This window comes from Apteryx rowi, unplaced genomic scaffold (genome assembly GCF_003343035.1).
Source record: "Apteryx rowi isolate R43461 unplaced genomic scaffold, aptRow1 scaffold_67, whole genome shotgun sequence".
NCBI lineage: Eukaryota > Metazoa > Chordata > Aves > Apterygiformes > Apterygidae > Apteryx > Apteryx rowi.
In genome coordinates, this window is record NW_020450949.1 from 3142508 (window position 1) to 3165651 (window position 23144).

At 39.4% G+C, this 23144-nt stretch overlaps 3 protein-coding genes across 16 annotated transcripts in view; 2 read left to right on the forward strand and 1 right to left on the reverse strand.

The window, feature by feature from the left end:
* The window catches only part of NADK (NAD kinase), a 32202-nt gene extending 26431 nt beyond the window's left edge, over positions 1 to 5771 (forward strand). For 3 of the 5 annotated variants that reach the window (XM_026085489.1, XM_026085490.1, XM_026085488.1), the window contains one exon: positions 410 to 719. In XM_026085489.1, the coding sequence (XP_025941274.1) occupies positions 410 to 557 (148 nt within the window). In that variant the 3' untranslated portion in view covers positions 558 to 719. Of the gene's footprint in view, positions 1 to 409; positions 2463 to 5707 lie in introns of those variants that run through there. The other 2 variants (XM_026085491.1, XM_026085487.1) reach the window with 2 other exon arrangements.
* The window catches only part of LOC112975448, a 37257-nt gene extending 15511 nt beyond the window's left edge, over positions 1 to 21746 (reverse strand). Inside the window, exons 1-9 of one of the 8 annotated variants that reach the window (XM_026085516.1) lie at positions 21637 to 21746; positions 21204 to 21276; positions 19507 to 19660; positions 16488 to 16633; positions 14692 to 14868; positions 13804 to 13917; positions 10584 to 10670; positions 8486 to 8633; positions 7088 to 8011 (exon numbers count right to left, since the gene is read on the reverse strand). In XM_026085516.1, the coding sequence (XP_025941301.1) occupies positions 7980 to 8011; positions 8486 to 8633; positions 10584 to 10670; positions 13804 to 13917; positions 14692 to 14868; positions 16488 to 16633; positions 19507 to 19660; positions 21204 to 21276; positions 21637 to 21656 (951 nt within the window). In that variant the 5' untranslated portion in view covers positions 21657 to 21746 and the 3' untranslated portion in view covers positions 7088 to 7979. The other 7 variants (XM_026085519.1, XM_026085522.1, XM_026085520.1 and 4 more) reach the window with 7 other exon arrangements.
* Positions 21747 to 21774: 28 nt separating this feature from the next.
* Positions 21775 to 23144, forward strand: part of LOC112975444 (solute carrier family 35 member E2-like) — an 18106-nt gene continuing 16736 nt past the window's right edge. For all 3 annotated transcript variants that reach the window (XM_026085498.1, XM_026085500.1, XM_026085504.1), the window contains exon 1: positions 21775 to 22835. The gene's annotated coding sequence lies outside the window, so the exon portion shown is untranslated. The remainder of the gene's footprint in view (positions 22836 to 23144) is intronic.

The window sequence follows — 23144 nt, forward strand, 5'->3', positions numbered from 1 at the left end:
TTCTCAGTGCTGTCACATATTGTTAAAACTTGAAATTTAAAAGCCAAGATGATGACTTAAATTTTCCTTTGTCCCAGAGTTGAGGTTGTGAAGACCAGCAAGAGAATGCAGGACTTCATAGAGTGGGTTCAAGATTCTCACTGTGTGGAAAAAAAGCTTATCCACAGAGCTTTTGTTAGCAGTTTTAAGCCCTGTGTTCACTCTGTTTAGATGTGCCTGAATACTTAGTTATTGCCTGATTATGGAAACTTACTATTTCCCCCAAATGGCTGAACACAGCACTAGTTTAGCTAGTGACTTGAAGATTAACAACAGCAACAAAAATTTTAGGTATCCAGGGTCGTTGCTGAAAGGGTTTATTGCCGTTCATTGCCCTTGACTGACCTGGAGTATTCCTGTGTTGTTGCAGTATTAGCATCACTACCTCTTGCTATCCCCTTCCTTCGATCTGTTTCCGAGATCCTGTGAGCGACTGGTTTGAAAGTTTGGCTGAGTGTTTACACTGGAATGTTCGGAAGAAGCAAAATAACTTTACTGTTGAAGAAGAAGAATTCTGAGTGTCTACATCTAAAAAGACTCATGGGAATGGAAAGTGGCAGTATCCCTTCTGTTAAAATATTTGGGTTTTAAGTTTTTGGCTAACACGTATGGAGACAGAGGCAAACGTATACAGTGATGTACCTTGTATCTGTCTGATCTGCCGATGGTCCGAAATCATTGTGCTACTTCCTGTCCACCAGGAAAAGGAATGGAAGAAATTAGGCTCTGATTGTTTTAATCCAAATTTAATTTCCTTTAAYGGAGAAATTTCAAAATGGATTATTTCTGATGGTATTGACAAGTAAGTCTGTAGATTTGATTGTAATCAATAACTTGCCAATAACATGGTGGGCTGTATGCAGATACATAATAGAATAGCGGCATTAAAATATTTAATTTGGTATACTTATAATTCCATTTGTTAAGATTTTTTTCTGCATATAAAACCTTTAAGGAATTTTCTTTTAAAAGAAGCTCTTTGTTAGCTTAAATATATCTTGCTCAGAATGTCTTCCTATCAAGGCAGCCTTTACAATATTTTCTCTGTAGTTGCAAACATGACAAACTATGAGGGAACACCCAGGAATATGTTTTCTATGAATAGATGGAACTAGTTTAAAAAAAAATAAGAAAGAAAAAACTCTTGTGCACATTTGATTGAACAGTGTTTAACCCTTAGCTGTCATCACTGTATAAATATCCAGAAATAGCATGGACAAGTGTTAGTGTGGGCTGACTTGGGGTTACAGTGATTTACATTTTTGTAGCTGAGCTGGTTTGTAGCTCTGCAGTTTCTGTTGGTGAATCGTCAATGTGTTCGATTTCTTATTGTTTTTGTTTAATTGTCTGGAATGAATGGTAGCATTAGAGACTGCAGAGTTAAAATTTCACCAGGTGCTCAAGAAGAGTCTGGACTTGAATTACTATTATATTGTCTAGTTCCACTGTCTTGAAAAACAGTATCCTAAGCTAGGTCCCGAATGCCTTCAACGTTCACAGATATCATCTTCCAACTTTGGGTGCTGAGTAATACAGAAGGGGATACTGCATTGGTAGGCTTATCAGTGAGAATACACATTCCCAGTATAGTAGCAATGGTGCCTTCAGCACACTCAAGGTATTCTAAGTCTCGTATGTACTTTTTTAAGATGCTTTCAAATGTTTCTAACTTCTCAGTGTACATATTTTATTGTACATGCTTTTATGAAAATAAGCAGTTTGGAAAAAGGGCTTGTACTGTATGTTAACTGAAAAAATACAAAGCCCAAGTATATTGTTTACATTTATGTTCTTTGTGGTGCAGTCTCATGATGATACTATCCAAACTGTAGCATTTTCAAAGTGTCGCTGCATCAGCCATTAAAGGAATGGACATTATCTGTTATATTTACGGCCTACACCATAATATTGTGGAGGAATTAATTTCTTACTGATTAAGGTGGGATTTCTTTGCAAGAGTATTGAGAAGCTCTGTTGAACTCTTCATAGTTGTCTTATGTTGTTTGTGTGGTCCAAGGCAGTAAAGGGAAATGTATTAATTTCTGAACTCTGCATAACCTGCTCTCCTCTCATGGTTTAATGAATGTCTCTTCCTCTTTGGATGCTGCTCTAGTCTGTCTAATTTTATTAAATCAAGATGAGAGCACTTTTCTATAAAGCAGAAGCAAGCTCTCAGTTAAGGATACAAATCACAATGAAATTGTGTTACTATAATTAATACTCAGTTTGTAAATTTTGTAAAATAGAATATTGGTTTAATTTAGTCTAAACAGACAAATTTTATGATATCTTGGAAAATTTTCAGATAACTTTTTGGATTTGTCTTTCACTTCAATCTGCAGTAATCTGTAAACTGTTCTGATGTTGCTTACCGGGTTTTCTAGATGGAATATTCAGTTATTAAATACCTGTTTACTTTTTGAGCTATAGAAGCATCAAACCTTTTGCTTTTAAACCATTCATTTTCTTATTTAAACATGCAATAACTGAGACAAAGAACAGGGTACAGTGGTTGTATAAATGTATTAAGTGAAAAATAAGCAGAATACTAGGCACATTAGGAAGTGGAAATCATTTTAAGGAGGTGAGATGAAATGATTACTGAGCCTTATTTAGTATTTTTTTAAAGATAAAACTATATTCAGCACTTTTTATTTATACTTTTTCATAATAGTAAATCTCATGGAGTAAATTGTCAACTTTAATTTTCAGAGTGTATAGTTCATGAAATCTGTAAACAAAACTTATTTAACTACTTTCTCTAAATTACATTTACTGGGGTGTCTTTAAACTTATCATATATTGCAATTGCATTATGGGCTTTGAGGCTTCTGCAGTTTTGCTTGTACTACTATTCCTGCTTGATCTTATTTGGATCACTGCTCAGTCAAGTAGAGAGGTACAACCACTGACTACAGGGGAAAAAAAGTCATATGATGGATTTACTTCAGAAAAGCTGCTTTGATTATAATATTACTAGCTGCTCTTTACCAAAACACAAGCCAAATTATTTGTGTTAATACGTTACGAATTTATCTAACTGTCCAAAGTCCCTTTTCAAGGCCTTTACTCCTCAAACCAGCAATTCACAAGCAGGATAGTGAGGTTTGATTGGCAGGCAGGTTTTGCATATTTAACTGCTTGCGTTGTGTGTGTGKGGGGGAGCAACTTCTGTTCAAACTAGAGCTGAATTGGAAAAAAGCTCTAATGCAGATTTGGTTATATTTTGCAACAAAAATCTCATTTTGCTGATGCAGCTTGCTCCATTACAGGAACTCCTTTAAGTTGAACTAGTAAAATAGCTTTTTGCTGGTTATGAGCAGTATTTCTAATATAAGGGTTTGTTCACGTTACCGTTTCTACAAACCCTTTCCAATCTAGAAAGAGCCAGAAGGGAGGCTTGGAAATGAATTTGTTTAGAAGAAAATCAGTTACTCTCTAGTAGAGTTTAAGCAGTTATTAAAAATTGATGTAATATGGTATAATGCAGAGTGTACTGAATTTTTTAAAGAAAAATTTTGTTACATATTGTTAATGTTCTGAAAACTTGTTTTAAATATTGTTGAAAACAAATATTTTTCAATCTTTTCAATAAATTCTTTTTTTTAAAGTTGGATTTGTGCAGCAGCAGCTTTTTGACTATTAGAAGTATAAAATTAAGTATACGCAATTGCTTACTTGGAAGCCAAATGTACAGTGTGGGTATTTGATACATTGTTTCATGGACAGTAGCTTCTGTTTTCTAGAAGTTATATGCAGGTTTTTCTAAACATGTATGTCTGATACCAGTCTTTTCTCAAAAGTTCCAAAGTAAAAGGTTTTGAATTTGCTGTGCAAGTTAAAACAAATCTTCCTTACAGCTAGTTAGGCTACACTAACTAGTTTTTTGAAGGCCCAAGAGTAGAAAAATGATGGGAGGAATAGTAAGCACAGTAAACTGAGATAATCTCAGATATTTGGATACATAGTAAGTTTAAGAATGAAGATGTTTTAAATGCCCACTCTGTCCTGCTTTTGCACACTGGCTGAGTTCTAGGCACTTTTTTCATGATGCTGATTATGATTAAACTTCCTTTTATAATTTCATAATTAAAGCAGTTTAACTTATTCCATAAAGTAACAGTTCATGCATATCAAATGACTGATAAATGTCAGGACATCTCATGCAGGTAATATATCTGCTTTTGAAAGTTTGTTTGCTTCATGAGGTACCTTAGAGTGTTCATCTTTTCATGCCTGGCTAGTTACAAACTCTTGCTGTCCATAGCCAAAACAACAACCTATGCATTTTTGTGACAGTGACTCTCTATTGCATATGTAAAAAGCAGGGAAATAGCACCGCTAATGAATGGACCCTCATTTTGACTTTACACATACGACTCTCTTGAGATGGTTTATATGCAACATGCTAGTCCTGTCTTGCCAAAAAGGATGCTTCATACTGTTTACAGTTTAAAATGACCCAGTTCTAGCATTGAGAGATGTAGCTACCTAGCAAAAAGGAATCTTTTGCTGCCTTCTTCCCAAGCTGAGGTATCAAAAGTTCTGCTGCAAAATGAAGCCAGCTGTGTTGATTAAAAAACTGCTATGCCAGATTATCTGGAGTTTCAAGAGTTAGAATTTAAAGCAGCCCAAAATACGAAGATATAATTTGGCCATAGGCCTGTATGAAGCTTGAGGCCAACAACTATCTTTCTAGTTTTATCCTGCCCTTGAGCGTATCTATATGTCAAGCAGAAATGGATGTCAGTACTAACGTTTGGATTTATCTAGATTGTTCACATAGCTGAAATCCATGCTGCCACACCATTGCTATCTCAGTAAGTAAAAAAACAAACAAACAAACAAAAAAAMCCCTCTGGTATTGGATGTGAAGGTCAGTACTGATTTTTACTTGCTGCTGCTGCTCCCTGAATTACTAAATCAAATTTAATCTGGGTCTCCCTTTTTGTGCAGCACTCCCACATCTTGATGACAGTCTTGCACTCCTTGTGCAACTGGGAGAAGATTTACTGTATTGTTAATGAAAGGAGTGGTAGAGAAGCATCTATTATTTGCAGTGGTATTAAGAGTTGTTTTGTAATAGACATGACTGTGTAATGCTTTTAAAGACAATTTGAGCTGGCCATACCAATTAATGATTTGTTACTGTGGGGCACAGGATTACAAGGCCTAAATGAAGTTCTTGGTCAAATTATCTTCTGCTTTCTGTGCTAGGTCTTAAAATGTTTGTTCTTTAACTTTTCTGGAATCCAAATTAGTATCAATTGTGGCACGTGCGCAGTAGCTGTAATCTTTTTCTAAAGGGAGTCATAAAACACTAAGGGGAGGAGGAGTTTGGTCTCGTGTCATTCTCAAAAAGAAGAAATCATACCCAGGGAGATAAAATTAAAACTGCCAATACTTTGTAATACATGGGAAAATATCGAGTTGATGTTTTTTTTCCCATTAATGTATAATGAAAAATTGAACTCAAATGAACTGGTAGAAGTCAGTCACGTAAAAAATAAAGCATATGAGTGGTTTGCGTGTTTTTTTTCTTTTTTTCTGTTGGGTGTGCTTATTTTACTACATATAAAGTATTCTCCCTACATGCTGTTTTGAAGAGAAAATTCTTACTAATTTAGCATGGACAAATAAGATTGACCTACTGTTTATGTGTTAACAGGTGCTATGTAAAGAATTTGAGCAAATGACCAAAACCAGAAAGCCTCTTTTCCATACCATTCTAGGTAAAAACTTGCTAATACTTTTGAGAGTGGAAGTCCTTGATGATATGTAGAGCAGTAGACTCCATTTTTTTGGTACAGTGTGGCTAGTGTGATTTGTTCCCATTGCTTTTCTTTCTGATTGGTGAAAGCTAATTAAAAATGTGATGAATAACTCTGCTTTTCTGACCTTACACAGCTGGATTAATCTGCCTTAATATTAGAAAATGTGAAGTTGGTTGTCCCAACCAGTTGGTGTAATGATTATCTATATCCAGGATTAGAGTAGCTGGGTAAAAAAGTGCTGCAATTTATTTATTTAGCTAAAGGAATTGCTCCAGATTATGACAGGATTGCATATAGGGAAACTTTCACAGATACAGTAGTAGCTCTGACCTACACAAGTATTAACTTCACTGACAAAACTGGATGTTGCAGAGCTTACCACTTTTCTGATACTTAGGTTGAATTCATTGAGTAGGTTTAAAAAAAAAAATTATAGCAAATGCACTCTTGGTAATATATTGTTTCTAAATAGAACTTGCTAGTTAGCATGTTATCTTTTGATTTAGGATTTGCCAAGATGTGAAAAAGAACAGGCAGATTTCCACAAGAGCTTAACAAGACCTCAGTTGGGGATGAGAACACTTTTTTTTTTTTCTTCTTGAAAGTGTGAAGGTTATTTCCCCAAGGCACAACAATATATTTTTACTTTCTGAGAGTTAAATGTTTGAATGTAATCACAGCTGTATTTCTTCTAACTATGCAATTGTTTCTGCCATCTCTTTGCTATGAAGATAAAAGGAACATAGCAACAAGTGTACTTTCTTCACTTAATTTTGGCAAAATACAGGCCTGTTGCAAGATAGACTCATGTGTGCCTTTTTTTTTTAAAAGAAGTATTAAATATGCTTAATTGTATTCCTCCATTTCAGCAACAATTCAAAGTCAGGTTTTGTTTTGTGGAATGAAGCCACAGTGATCAGCTCATATTCTCATGCTTTCTCTTAATATTGTCATCTGTATGCTGTCTGACCATAGACATTTAACCTCTTCATGCCTCCAATGTGTGTAAAATAGATTCATTTCAGGTTGAGTAGACTATTGTAAGAAATATTTTTACAAAAGTCATGAGATCCTCCCTGTAAAATTCTATTAAGTTACAATAAATTAACTGTTTTGTGCAGTGCCCATAATTTAAAGATGTAGTCAAAGGGGAATGTGATGTTAATTCTCATAGCACATGTGAATTGCAGTTCCAGCCTCTTCCATACTCGGTTCATGCATAGGCTTCCCACCTAAATCATACTGTTGATGCAAGAAATAATTATCCATGCCCAAACTGTTCATACTTTATTAGAAAATACACAGCCAGTAACAAAAGCTTCTGATTAGTAAAATACGAAACTTTTAAATTAAAGGTTTATTTTAACAATCACCATTGGGCATGAAATGGCACATTGGTTAGATCCATTATCAGAGTCAGGGCATGAGATTAAATTGCGTATATTTAATGTATAGTTGGGATTAAAAAAATAAATATTTTGAAATATTCTAAAGTCAGAGGAGGCACAAAAGCCATAGGCATTCTGTGAGGGTGGAGATCGGGGAATGTAGCTTCATCAAAACAACCTATGGGTTTGTGAAAATCATTTAACTGCAGTGTAGCAAGAGAAAGCTTGTGCTGTGCTCTTGGAACCTCTGTTCAGCAGTCCATCTGTTGAGAAATGAAGGTAGGGCAATCTACTTCTAGGCTCAGTGAAAAAAACAGACTGCTGTGCAAATTGTCTTCATTGTCCTGGTATATCAATTAAACCAGCATTTATAATATTTTCCACTCTCATGTAGGTTGTGAATCTCCTGCAGCTGCAAAACAATATCAGGAAAATAAAGAGTGAAAGATGTGTTGTCCTGTCAGCAAAACCCATTGAATGAGAGGATCATTGTTAATTTCTAGAGTGTACTGTGCCTTTTAAGCTAGGTTACCAGCTGCACTGCTATAGTTCTCAAGCACAAAACAAACCAAGAAATGTATAGATGCTGAACTGTGAAATTGGAGGACCAAAAAGGTGAGTAGCTTTGCTGCCTTTTGGGCTAGCTTTTCAGAGCAACTTCCCCTATCTCAGCAAAACTGACCCATTATTTTATATACTGAATGCAAATGCATGATCAGAACTTTCCCAGCTATGACTTCACTTTGTGAGAGCTGCAGATTGAACACAAGGGGGATGCTCAGGAGTCGATCCTTCCATAGGAAGAAAACACTGTGGGAGGAAAGGAAGAAGAATATCACAGTCAACACCAATGCCTAGCATTTATGTCCTTAATGTAACAGGAGGCTTGGGTAGCTTAAGATCAGTGGCTCTCTGTGTCCCTTTATTCTGTCCCTCTTAGTTACTACGAGGCAGTTTTATAGCACCATACAGATGAATAATTTCTCTATGTCTATCTTACATGGAAAAATCTTCTCCATGTAGGTCTGTTTTTCTGGGTAGCAGTAATTAATGTCAGTTTTCTCCATGGAGAGATCACATATGCTCCATCTCATCTAAGCTGGTGAATTTTTTCAGGCCAGCAAATTCTGAGGCTGCAGTAGTGCTTGCTGTCATTACGGATCTGCCTATTACTGGGACTATCCCTGACTCTTTTTCTGATCTGATGAGCTCTCTCATTGTGACTGCACTACAATAGGCTACAACCTTTTCATACTTGTTAACTTAACCTTTTTAAGTACTTACTTCTTTCTCTCAGCCCCTGCCCAAAGCTGCGGTAGACATGAATCAACGCCCAAAACAAAACAGATTTTATTGCAACAGAAATGCAGGAGCCAGTAATGACAGCAGCTTCCAGAGTGTAAGAATTCCCTTTGCCCCACTCTGTTATCACCTGCAGGAAAATGGATACAGCAATCAGCACCTAGTGCCACAAAACCCTGAATGCTATAAAATGAGGATCAACCATTAAATTGCTGAAAGAAGTCAGCAGATGATAGTAATCAGGCAAAAGCAAACATGGTTGCTTTTAAACTGTCTTGTTTTCCTGATTGCAGACTGATCTCATCTAAGTTCTAGCTAAATGCTTTATGCCTTCTGATCTCAACATCRTTAAAGTCATATGAGAACAGTATTGTGTCCAGACTGAAAAAAACAGCTATGCTGGAGATGAGGAAACCAGACTTCATCTCAGTCTCTCTCCACTGCAGATTATGGGATGAAAGTTCTTTTCCCTGGCTGTCATTGTACTGCTATTGTCATACATGTCTGGGGGACTGCTTCAAGATCCCCATTTTCTTTCATGGTTAGCCTAACTACTTTGCCTCTGACATCATGAATGCCTAACCTCTGCTTTTCTGAGGGGTATGACACAAAAAAGATGGCAGCTTGCAATGCAAAACAACTATTTTTTATATCCTGTAGCTATCCACTACACTGAGTGAAGGTTACTGCTCCCATGAACAAAGTATGATCATGCATGTTAATACTAARAGGAGAGACCTCTGCAAAAATCCAGTACTGAAGGAAGGATATGAAGACCCAGCAGTTCTCCTCCCCCTTTCAGCAGTCCTAGTGATTATCAAGTTGAGATAAAAAAGTACAGTTCTGACCACTTTGATTTGTTAACCTCAGTGGCATATCTCCTAAATAATGGCAGGTTAAGTGTGTCCTGGCTAATTTCAGTGCAATCAATTTGCATCTGTCTACTTAAATTTCACCAGTTTTCTTGTTTACACTGCAGAGGGTTGTTAAGCAGCTGCTATGTAGTATCAGAATCTCTAGCAGCTTTTTCAGAGCTGAAGTAGTTAATGGTACGTGCAGTTTACTTTTTTGCCTTTGAGGTATTCAGATAAAAGGTGCTAAAAAGAATTGTTTTGGAAAAGTGATTACAGTGCAATTTCCCCTGGCAGAGATGGGTATGCATTGCCTGTTAATGCTTTCCATTTCTAGGCTCTCTTGCACATTCATTATTGCCACGTGAAAGCATAAGCAGACCTGGCTATTTTCAAGTTGCTATGTTACTCTTATGTCAGAAGCTACCACCTGTATATTTCTTCCTAACTGTAATACAAGAAAAGCAWAGCTACCAAAGACAGTGTGTGGTCCTTTAGAGGCCTGTAAATAATGAAAGAGTCTGATTTGGTTGCATACTTTAATAAATAAAACCCCAAGGACTTGGATAACTGCAGCCATTGGACTTTTATCAGTATCTGGAGCCTATTTTTATGAAGCATGAGAAATACTGGCTGCTATCAACATTTGGGTCCTTCCCATGATGAACCATCTGTTTTGCCCTTCTTCCTCACTTCCCTTCACACATGTATTGCAGGAGGTGCTAAGATGCCCTTATGATAAGTATTTTATGACTATGGTAATCCCTGTAAGATGCCAAACACTGGAGTTCATTGGGCTTGTGCTGTCTCTTGTTTTGCCTGTATCAGGATCAACAGCTGGAGGTGTTGCCTTTAATATATAATGACCTGCAGCCGTGCAGCTGGTCAAATGCTCTGGCACCATCTGAGTCTTCTTGTGAAGAAGGGGAGGCATTTTTGAAGAGCTGTGTATCTTGTGCTGGATGATTTTGCTGCATCTTTCCCTAATCATTCTGGACACTTTGCTAGTTGCAGAGACTTCCACAGCCTCTCCCTGCAACTAATCAGCTCAAGCAATTTGATGTGGTTCCTGTCTGGAAAGTTGATCCTGAAGAGGTAGGACGTACCTGCTGCAACGAGTGGTATGCTCATGAATGAGGCATCATGTTTTGGGTCTTGAGGACCCCATAATGAAGAGAAGGCCTCCAGTCTTGCCCTCTATTATCAAGCAAGTAAGTTTCATGAATTACCATGTAAAGCAGGTAGATGAGATAAACTACTTCAGGTACATTCTGGCTTAGAAAAATCCACACCAGAGGTTTCAGTTCTTTTAGAATCTGTAAAATAAGATGGGATATATGTGGCTTTATAACTGGTTGCTATGTACTCTATAAAGGCTATATATTGTTGATTTTTCCAACAGGATTTTAAGTGTTGGTCTAGCTCAGTTTCCAGTCCCAGTCATAACTTTGCTTTCTACTTGCCTTCTCCACCTATGCTCTTTGGCAGGAAATATGATTTCTGTTTTCCACTGACCCGGGACAGGAGTGATGTTGGTGAAAATCAAAACTGGTGGTTTTATGGGCACATCCTGACAGCTGTGTGGTTTGAACCATCTGGGCACCCTCCTGAGCCCTGCCTTGTAATACTTCCAGTACAACTCCCAGCTAACTTAAATGGATAAGCCGTTGACTCTTCTGAGGACCACTGCATCTAAGCTGATGTATTTTTTCCAGCAAATTTCTTTTTTCATGATAGAGAAAAATAAGAGTATACCTCAAGAACTTACAATTAAATATTTTCATAGCTTACAGACAGAACATGCTTTTGTCACTTTTTTTTCTCCAACTTTTTCTCCTGGAGGGAAGTAAATCCCTTGCAAGCTGAAAATGTGGGAGAAGCCAGAGAATTTAACTGCCAGAATAACTGTGTGTCATGCTTAACCTTGAGACTTGGGAAAGAAGAAATGATGGACTGCTTTTCATGCCTGGGAGAATCCCTGGAGCTGGTGGCAGCTTTCAACAATCCTTAACCAGAAGGGCAGGTCTGAGCAAACCAAAGAAAAACAGCTGAGTCACTAGGAATAAAAGCAGTGACTGGGCCAACTGTTATGATAAGATTTGATGCATCTGATCAAACCCTCAAAACCAATTCTCATCCTTCTGCAATGGTCAATGTCTGAACCTCTAACAGAAGCATTAAGGGAAGTGTGCCTCCCCTAAGGGAGTATGTCCATTCCCTGCTGCTGGCTCTGTTTTCTGTGGTATTGCATGGTGCTCCTTTTAGATTAAAAGGGGAAGAAAAATAGACTAAGGTTGAGAAAGAATGGAGTGTGGGTAGGAAATGAGAAGGGGAAGAGACAACAGGAAATTAACAAGATAAAAGGGGAAAAATGGTATTATGGAGCCTAAATTTAATAATGGAGACAGGAAAAAGAAATCCACCAAAGGAAATAGGAGACCATGCACATAAACTAAAAAAAAACAGGGAGCAATCCCCTTATGAAATGGCATACAGCATCAACCCAGAAATAAGGGAGCTTGAGTTGAAGTTGTGTTTTCAGGTACTGCAGTTTCCAGAAAAGACTGCATATGAGGCACTTCTAAGTTTTCCCTTCTATTATGCTTATACTTTGTGGTATTATTATGTAGGTCTCCATATTTTTCTTACCCAACAACCTGAGGAGATGCTGTTTGTGAAAGCACCAAATAAAAGACAATGTGACATGTTACTCTACTGCTACATCGTCTGCAAGAAGCTGATTGTGAAAAGCTTGTCTGAACAGGGTAAGGAAAAGGAGTTTCTACAGTGACCCCTCTGACAAACCATTTGCATTCTCTAGCCTAAGACAGAATCATTTCTTCCTTAGAGGCAAAGCTGCCAGTCTCCGACCAAACATACCTGACTTTTTTTTTAAGGTCCAGTTGCCTGCAGTGAGTGCCACCAGCTACTGAAATATAGCCCTAGCAGTTTCTTTTCATTAGTTTTACATTGCTATTTCTCAGTTAGACAAGGAGCTGTTAACTTCTTCCTCTAGGGAAGGTAGTAGTGTACCTTGACTGGATAAAAAGTAGCTTTCAAATAGTTCTAATGTAGACAGTTTTGAGCAAAGAGGCAAGAATATGTACTGATTCCTAGGACATCTGGTATTACTAGTAGAACTATTAAGAAACATGTTTGCTATTGATGAGAGCATGAGGGATATCATGTATGTTAAGACATGAGACCATCTAACTGAAGTATAAAATGGTGCCTCTGTTAATGCCTGAAGGCAAATCAAGGGAAGAATTCATAAATCTGTGAAAGGCAACTGGTCAGATCAACCTGGTTTCTGATGGTGGTGGTGAAAACAGCTGCAAGGTTTACACTTTCAATCCTGACAGGCAAACAGACATGGTTCTGGTATCACCCTTCTTTCCATAGCTGATTCAATTTAACTGAAAGCAAAGATCCAGGGATTCACAAAGGTATATGACGAGCTCCTAGTAGGAAACCAAGCTGTAAGATTGCTAACTGCATTCCTAAGTCACATGCTCACAGTTAGTCCTGTCTCCTTTCTGCCAACAGGACAGAAGTTAGTGGCCACTAGACTCCAAAGGCCAGGAGAAGGATGATTCCATGTGACTTCTCACCTAAAGTGAAATTAAGATCCCAGTGCTCGGTGCTATCTCTATTTTTTTTCTCAAGGAAAGCAAACAAAACTCTTACTGGTATCCATGAAATAATGCCTAGCTTGTACCAGAAAACTATTTCAGCTGTTAGGAATTTGTTTGAGTGGCTACAGCAAACATCCAAGAAACCTGGAGGGAAAAAAAAGTTTCCTTCCCTGTAATATCAGATTTATGTATCTGATCAGCTTTGCTCCTGATTCTGTGATCCTTCCTGGGACAGAGCTCTCAAAGATTTCAAAGGAAGTTCAGTCTGACTGACATCAAAAACTACAATTCAAGTTCACAAATCCTTATGTTAACCTGAAAATTGCCACTTACCTTTGTGATAAAGGACCACTCATCGTTTTGATGTGGTTTCCTAAGGAAATAAGGCCTGTGCAGTCTCCCTGTGTCTGTCTATCCATCTTCATAATAATTTGCAGGACTGTTGCCAGTTTCACCTAACCTTGTCAGAGAGGTAGAGATCTTGAAGATATGTGATCCTATAAGTTTCATGAAAGTAGGTGGTCAGGTAGAGGATGGAGAATATAATAATGTCCCTCAGAAAGGAATAATGATAGCGTGAGATTGTCTCATCCTGTATGCTCAGGGGAGAGACTCAGATCTGTAAGAAACCTGACTTCATTAGTGTTGGTGCTCCTGTTTTCTATTGGGATCCATTTGGGCTCCCTCCCACTTAGCAGTACGCGTAGAATAGGATGGCTGTGACTGCCCAGCCTATGATCATTGCTCAGGGTGAGAATCTGTAGTCCTGGAAGGTGACTCCCCTTGCTAGAGTCACTGTTAGCTTAACACTTACTGCGATGATGCTAATGGTCACTTTCAGGCATGCCCAAAGGACTCCTGTTGCTGAGATGATGTTATGTAGAAGGGTGATCGCAGGCAGGCTTGTCAGCAGAACACACAAGCAGAGCTAAAAGAGAAGAGGCAAAGATTTGATAAAATTATTAGTTTAAAACGATACAGTCCACCAAAAATATCTGACACAAAATCCCAGCAATAGTAACTTGGGCAGACCTTAAAGAGCTAACATTCTTTCTCAAAAAAGTGACAGACATCATTCCCTGTATGCCATATTAGCAACAACAGAACAGGGAAGGCAGCAAGATGTGCTCCAGACAAACTATAAAATAATACAGGAGCAAAGTAAGAATGAATGGTGCTGTACAGAAGTACAAACTCTTTCTAAACAGACCTTGGGTTTGGTTCACTTATCTGTAACTTCAGGTTGCTATCTCACCCTTATTATTGTGCTGGGTCTTCCTCCCCTCTCCCATCCCAGTATCATTTTCCCAAATGTAGGAGACAGCTAGCATAGCTGAAAAGCAGTAGGCTGCAATGCTGTGTAGTAATAACCTTTCTTATTTTAGGAGACTGAGTACAATGCTGGGTCAGAGCTTCTGGAAGTAATTGTTGTTTTGGGCAAACTTATTTCCCAAAAATAAGATTCTGTTTTCATTATTTTGGCAGGACAATGAGAAAATATTATGTTGATCCATTTTTCTAGATTTTAGCCAAACTTCCCTAGAGCAAATACCTCGAGATGAGCGTTATTAGGCTAACCTTATCTAAAAGGTAAGACGCAGACAGGATTGCTCTAGGAAGTTAACAGTTGAGCTCAGCTAGTCTAATTCTAACTTCTGCTTAACAGAAAAAAAAAAGGGAATTTGGGGAGAGTGTTCTATACCTGTGCCTGAAGATCAAAGGTCAACATGGAAAAACAGAGGTTCAGCATGAAGTATTGTGACTGTAAGCTTTCTAGAGCACCGCCCACTCGGAAGGCCATCATGCTTTCACTCTGAATGAGGATGATGGCACAGATCACATCGAAGGAGCCAACCAAGAGAATCAGAATGAAGCGGGCCTGATGGGAAAGACAAATAAGTATGTGACTGGCCACACTGTAATAGGGAGAATCTTTAACTTTAAATCAGTTATAACTGGAAATAATAGAATAAAGGAGTAAGAATATCCAGACTGCCTACTCTCTGCCTACAGAGATCTGAAGTGTTTTAAGTTACAACTAAACATGTTAGTTTGCCATACTGTTAAGTGGCAAAGATCTGGTCATGATTCTGGCCATTTGATGTAACCACTTGGTAATGACTGTAATCTCGTATTGGCTATTTTTGCTTATGTTACCCTCAACATAGTAGTTTTACAAGTGTTGAAGAGAAACATAACCTTTGCACTCCCTGTAATATCACTACAATTTTTAGCAAGGTTTTGCTTGAGTTTGAAGAACAGTTTGAAGAAACAGCTTTCTTTTAACAGAGACTGGCTCTTAACTTCTTTTATGGCATAAACCAACTGGTAGGGGACAGTGGGTTATTCTGAATGCTGTATTTAGTAAGTTTCCAAAAACACTGGTTTGCCTGGGTTGTATCTGTAGCTTTGCTGTCATTCACAACAAATATTTGCTGCTTTAAAGACAGATGAAGTGACAAAATGTCCTTCATCTCTATATAATTACATTGATATAAAAATGCTTATATTAGTATGTCTTATTCTGGCACAGTAATTCTGCTCAGGAAGTGAAGAGAGTTACAGTAATCCAAGTGACTTTTATAGTAGTAAAAAACATCCTTAATCTTCTAGACCAGGCCTTATTTTGAGATTCTTATTTAATATATAAGCTAAAGGCTAGGATACATACCTTAAAGTAATTTGCATCCCTTTGATGCCTGTTTCTTACTAACCCTATCAATCCAGTTTGCTGTAGATAAGTATGTTTAACTAAACTGATACGTACACTGACTAGGCAAATTCTGCTCTGCTTTGATCTTGTTAGCTTGGTTGCAATCCCTTCTATCCAAGAACAAATTTTGGATGACTCTAGCTAGGAACCTCCTTTTCACCTTTGGGAAAACTGTGTGACCATAAAAGGGAAGGACTTCTGAGAAGCACAGCAAGAGGAAGTTTTAACTACAAACCCTAATATTGCATAGGATACAATCCTTATTTTACATTTTACTGTCATGAAACACAAACAAGATAATCTGGAATGACACCACCTCCTCTAGTTCACTGTACCTTTTTGTTTCCTTGCAGCAGGTATCACAACTCTCTTAAACACAATGCTGAATTTACGGGCATTATATCAGGAAAATGAGGCTAATGACCTTTTTTCCGCATATGGGCTCGGAAGATTCCAGTTCAGTTACTAGGTCAGATTTATGACTTTGAGCCAGTCACTTTATAGACTGAAATCTGAAGCAGAGTAGGTTAAGTGAAGGTAATACCTTCTGTGGTAGTCCTGTGTGAATAAAATTCTATGATATTAATGATACTTTCAGATATTACCATAAAGAAACCCTTAAAATTGCTTAGAGAAACAGATGTACCATTTTGGAGAAGTGCACATTCTGTGACTTGGCAGGAATAATTCAGCCTGATTTTTCTGTGATCAGTGCCCTTATCACAGATGCCTTGCCTTTCTAAGATCTTCAGATCCAAGATTTGGAGAAAAGCAAGAAGACTAACCAGGAGTTTTGGCTTCTGTTCAGCTGAGAGAACTGTGAAGTTGACAATGGATCGAAACATCACTAGCAAGATGGAAAGAACAAAGACAACGAGTTCCTGGCGATTCTCCTGCAGAATTCCTCTAGTCACGTAGTATACACAGAACACTGGAAAGGAGAAAGAAAGGTCATTTACCAAGCGAACACAGATTGCACGTGGTGCAATTTTTCAATATGCTTGATCCAGAAGACAAAATGGTAGTATCAAGACCATGTAACTTAGTTTCCTCAGTCAAGAACATATCTTTATTCTTACCAAGCAGCCTAAATCAGATACTTAAAATCAGATGCTGTGAGTATCCTCCCCTGTGTTTAACATAAAATAAATTAAATAATTGGTTAGAATTTGAGATTACTTGTGAAGTGACACCTTGAAAATAGCAACGCATTAACTCTCCAAATTAATTGGCAGTTGCAGTATATTTGATTATATTATTTGAATATTATATTGAACAATATATTGAATAGTGTATTTGAATTAAATGAATATACTGAAATATTTGAAATAAGTGAAGCAACATTGTTTTTGTTAAAGAAGACACCTGAAATCACATAATCTTCCCAGTGAGAGTAATTCAAGTGACTAGCAAGGGATTTACCACTCATGCATACACCTCTACAGTATTGTTTGTGTGGCTCTGACCACTACAAAGGGCGAGTGTGTTGAATTCAAACATTAGACAGATCCCTAACAGTTTATTTTTGTGCTGAAATTTTGAACTTTCCTCCTCCTCCCAAATTTTAGTCCAGAAAGGAATGGGTTCAGGAAAGTTCTGAGGTTATATCATTACGAAATATGTCCAAAAGAACCACACTTACTACCACCATTAGCTGTCACTGTTCATCTCTAAACATCAGTTCTGACAAAGCTTAAATAAGAAAAAGGCTTTCCTTTTGCAAGAACAGGAATCAGCCCTTTGTGCCTATATATGATGCTCCTCCAAACACCAATTCATTACCTTAGACAAAGTACCAATACATTTCTTTTTCCATAGTGCTACTTTCTGGATTCTTCACATCAAATTATTTTTTCTAAGGACACGTGGACAAAGTGTCACAAAAGCTCCCAAAGTTACATAATGACTTCAGTTTCTCTGAAGAAACTGTCTAGTGAATGAACTTCCTTTTTCACTTCTATTAACAGTAATTGAGACAACTGAAAATGATTAGCAAATTAAGAAGTGACTCGTGTGGGGTGGTTTTTTTTCTGTATGCTTATGACCTTAGGAAGACCTGATAGATTTAAGACAGTAATTGTTTTGCAATTTCAGCTGCTAAAACAGAAGTCTCTACAAAACATCTGCAAACAGATTTTTTCTTCTGAGTGTTAGTTTTTTGCAGATAGCATACACACATTTCTGAAATAAAGGACATGCCCTTGTTTTTTGGAAAGTGAACAACATGTGTCATCAAATTAAATCCAAAATCACCTTTGAAGTGACTATTGCTAGTAGTAAATCCAAGGGATTATTACAACCAGGGAATTCATTTTTCTTTAAAGAACTAATATGGACATCTTGAATTCTGTCAATCTTTGTCTACACTATGAAAAATTTGGTTTTGGCATGTTTATGCAGGTTAGCTTACACATCTTAAAATCTCAAGGTAAGCCAATTGCGGTTTTAATATGTTTCTTGCATGATGTTATCTTAATCAACTAATGTATTAAAACAATTAAAATCTGAAGTAATGTGTTAAACATACACTATTTTTCCTGATCCACACCAGAGGTTTGAGAGAGGCATGCATTTCTTCTCATGTTGTGTATTATGAAGGTTCTTCATTTTTCTCTGAAGCACAAAACAGTGGTTGCTAACAGACACAGTGTAACAGATTGGAGATACCAATGGTCTGTTCTAACATTACAATTTTTGTTGGCATGCTGAGTCTTGTGTGAAAAGCTGATAATCAAACCAGAGTTTTGGAATAAATTAAAATTTTGTTTGTATGTGTCTAATGATAGAATCTGGAACAACATCTATTGCCTTTGTTCTCTTTTGGTGAAAACATGAAAGCTGGTGAGCAATGATTGCTCATGTTCAACATGAAGGCCAGCTGTCCTTTCTAGATGGTGTTGGCCAGCTAGCTAATAGCCAAAAGCTGCTAAAGTCACTGAAAGCAACTTCCTAAAATAATTGCTTTATTTATTTTCATTTTTTAAAATATATTTTCATGTTACGTTTCATTTGTATTTAATATGAAAGGACCCAGGAATATAAACATTCAGTTTCTATTTAAGCTGTAGTTGGAAATATCCTAGTAAGCCTGGATTTTGCTTCCAGTAGGATGAAAACTTTTGGACAAAAAAGGACTTAAAAAAAGAAGAGGTCTTTTCTTTCTTTCATTAAAATATTTCAGGTGAAGCAACATCCTTGCAGAAGCTTAGAAAGATGATATATTTTCTTATGTTTCAGATCAAATTGCGTATGTTTGGTTTCTTGTAATGTAAGAAGGTACCTTGAAACCAACTACAACTCAGAAATGAACACGTCAAGAGACACACATTCTCTGACAAGCCTTGTGGACACTTCTGAATTCCCCAGCAGATTACAGCAAAGACATTAAAATGGTAAATAGAAAGCTCTTTCTGGCATAGCTGAAAATTCAGTAATCTTACATAAAGTGACAGCTGTCCAAAAGCAAAATTATTACTACAACTGCCTAATGAAACACCCTGAAGAAAGCCAATTACAGCAAAATATCCTAAAACCTGAATAGTTTTTCATACTGTTCACATATGAACGTGTTTTACATGATACCAAATGTATTATCGATCCTTTTCCTAAAATACTGCTTGGAAAAAAAAAAAAAAAAAATCAATAATGGCAAAAGCATCTAGCTTGTAATGCTAAACTAGCAGAAGAGTCTGTGTATAATATATCATGTCAGATGGAATGAAATAAGAAACTTTGGTTGCTCCTTAATTACTAATTTGCGGAAGAATATATTTGTTTTAAAAATGCCAATAGTATGTGTCTTACCAACTCCAACTAACTGTATAAAAGAAATGGTGAAATCTTCCTCAGTTTGTTGAGTGAGTGTCTCAATGGTGAGCCCTATTACACTCAGCAGAGACAAAACAGTCACACAGAAGTAGATCTTGACAGGAAATGATAGCTCTGAACAAGGCTTTATCTGTAAAGAAAGAAAATGTTTTAAACTCATAATCTGCTATAAACTAGTTGCTCTTCCATAAGATATGCTTTAAAGCAAGTTGGTTAAATGACACTTACACTTTCCACTGTAGGGCTGGCCTTGCAAAAAGGAAGGGGAACTCTTTACAGTGGAATAGAAGCTCCAAAACTGTTGAGGAAGGGAGAACTCTAACTTTATTTGGTAAGTAATCTCAACCTAGATTTTCTGGTTTAAACCTATAGACTGTAGTCCACTTTTCACTACACCTCACAAAGGGCAGAATATTGTAATTTATTTAATTGTAATTTATTGTAATTTCATCTCCTGAAATGAAGATTTTTCAATGCCCACAAATTTGCATGTCAAAACATAGCAAGTGGTGTTCAGCAAGTAACTTCTCCCACTAACCATTCACATAGTCACCCTTATCAGGATTTTCAGCTCTAGAAAATCATAGAGAAAGGTTTGCCCTTCCAAGTAATGCACACAGGATTTGAGTGAGATATGTTTTTTTCCCATTTATCCCAGGCAGCATAAACCCTGGAGACAGCTGAACTACTGATAAACAGCACCATGCTAACAAAAATACTTTATTTCCTTTGATGTCAGCAGTAAGGAAAAAAAAGCTTCATCAACAGGTATATGGAGCTAGAGAGTCACCTGGAGTCGGGGCTTAGCTATGACATGGTCGTTGCATCACAGAGTTGTTTAGTGATTTCCTCCTGATGAATGTGATTTTAATATATATTGGAAATGTTTCTTATATAAAGTAACTTTTGATGAATTACRTATTCTCTATTTGAAAATAAGGTTCTATTTAAAAACCAACCAACCAAACAAAAATAATTGAGTACCTGAATGAAAGTGCTTTTTGAATGGGGGCTAGGCTGGCAGTGAATAATTCAAGCTTTTTAGTGAGTTTAATAACAGCTTTGCTTAACAAATCAGTTGTATTGAATAAACAGCCATGAAGCCTAAACATACACTAGCAGTTATAAAAACAGTGACTAGCTAAAAAATTCTAGTAAAACCACATTTAAAATAACCACCTGTAACCCACTGTTATACAAGCACAGTTAATGCCAGAAAACTTAAGGGTATTTGAATAACCAGGCTGTGCTTTTTCTGAGCCGTGCCTTTTGCAGTAGTAAAGAAACAACAGTAAGGTGGCAACTATATATTTACATTTAAATATTACACAATTTCAAAGGGGCACGTCGGAAAGAAACATGGTTCGCTCCCTAATTTCCCCGGTTTGCTTCTTTAGAAGTTTCAGTAGGAGAAGATACCCTAACGAGCCCTCGCTTCCTGCGGGCTGTGCAAGCAGTGCGCGCTGACAGTGACTTCAGCGACAACTTACCAGAGAAAGCGAGAAAACCCTTTCCTGGGAGCAGTCCACCCCAGGACAGCCAACGTGCGGGGCCCCGCCCCTCTGCTCCAGCTCGCCCGTCTCCGCGGGGCAGCAGGGAGCGTGCGCGGCTCCGCCGGCGGGCCTGGTGCCCACAGTGGGCGGCCAGTCGCCGTGTGCCGCTCGGATACTCACGGGGCCGCAGGGAGTGGGGATGAGCTCCCGGTGCCGGGGGATGAGGTTCGGCAGAGGAAGGGCTGCGGTGTCGCTAGGGGAAAAGAGAGAAGGTCTTGTAGCGACCGCGCGCCCCTGCGCCTGGGGCGGCCATCGGGCAACGGCTGTCGCCGCCGCCCTGGGGGCGCCCGGGGGTGATGTCACCCGACCGACCCTCCGCACGGCCGGCAAGTGAAGACTTCCTGCACTCCTGCATGGACCGTACCAACCAGCGGCAGGTGAGAGGGGGGGCGCACCAAGCTCCTCCCCCCTCCCCTACCGGTGCCCCCGGGTAACAAGGAGGGAGAGCGTGGAGCGCTGCCGCTAGTCAGAGCTTGGTACCGCCCAGCCTCCATCCCCAGTGGCACGATACGCTACGGGTCACCGCTAGGGTCAGGCCTCGAGGCGCAGCTACCTATTGTCGGCCGGCTCCATGGTCACCTTGACGCGTTCCCCCTCCGGTAACGGTACCTACATGGCTACAACGGCCGGGCTCGGGTTCTGGGGAATGCTCGCACTTCCGGGGGGGGGGGCTTGGCAACGGGGATGTCACTTCCGTGTCCCGAGTGGGCCTGAGCCGCTGCTGGAGCGAGCGGGCGGCAGCCTAGCTGCCCCATAAGCAGCGGAGACAGCTGGGACTTGGGTGGTGAGGGGGAACATCACCACACAGCGGTCGGGCAGCAGCAGTTGCTCCCGCGGCAGACAGTCTGTCCGCACGGATATAATAGTGCGTTCTCTTCCTCTTACTCCTCCTCGGAGGTGTGTCCTTCCGTGGGTGTTTTCTCCGTTGCGCTGTGCACAGCTGCTAAGTTAAAATTATTTTCCTTCGCTTGGCCTGGTGGAGGAGCTGGGTCAAGCACTGCAACAGAAAACGATGCCCGATGGTTCCCATTTACTTTGATAAACAGGTCTGGATTGACTTGAACACCTGTGAACATTACTGTTTTTTGAATCAATCGTTCCCCTTCGGTGGACTTGCATTCCCTATAATCTGTTTGCTTTTTTTTCTGCCAAATGATCATCCTGTACCCCTACAGTCCCCCCTTTGACCACCTGCCGTGATAATTAAACAAATAGTTGTTGTGACAAAGGTGGCACAGGAGAGGGCAGCGCTTCACACGCGCGCAAATTAGTATGTGCTGTAAAGAGGCTGGACCGAGATCACTGACTGCAGTGCTGTAATCTGTGTATCCCCATCAGAGCGTCAGTGAGCAGGTTTATTCCGTTGTCATGATGGTTTTGGACTGTTGCCTAGCTTTTATTTGAACCAAGGTGAAGTCTGGGTGTGTGCTATTCGTTACACCTATAACGCAGAAGCTGTTTTTGAAATCTCCACTCCCGGGGGCTTGCTTGCCCCAGGAATCGCAAGCAAGCAGGTCTCTTATGGGGGCAGTCTGTATGGGAGCCAAAAAACTCATTTAACTCCAGAAGCTAGTTAACTTGGTTGCTGCCTGCTCTGGAAGAACGTGCCCTACTGCGAGCCTTCCGGGCATGCAAACGCCTTGACGTGTTTCCGTGCAGAATGCGTGCACACACAGCTCATTCCCACGGTTGGTTTGATTGAGGCACTTTTCCACGGAGGCATATTCACCCTTGAAGAACAGCTGGTCCCAGGTGAGCTGCTTTTCCTGCCGGGGGGGCTCAGGGGGGATCGGGGGCTTTTATCTGAGCAGAGCTGGTTACTGAATCCAGTTCCTGTGGGGTGAGCAAGTAGGAACAGAGGGAACGTAGCCCTAGCCGTGGGCAGGCCGAGGCTGCTGGGCCGGCCGTGCCTAGCTCAGCCCCTCTCCGCAGGGTGGCGGAGGAGGGATCGGGCCCGAGCCGAGCCATCGCCGCGTGGGCCCGCGTCTTCCCCCCGCGCGCGCACTCCGGGCGGAGGCTGGCCGGCCGCGACGGCGCAGCTCGGTCGGCCCGCGGGGGCGG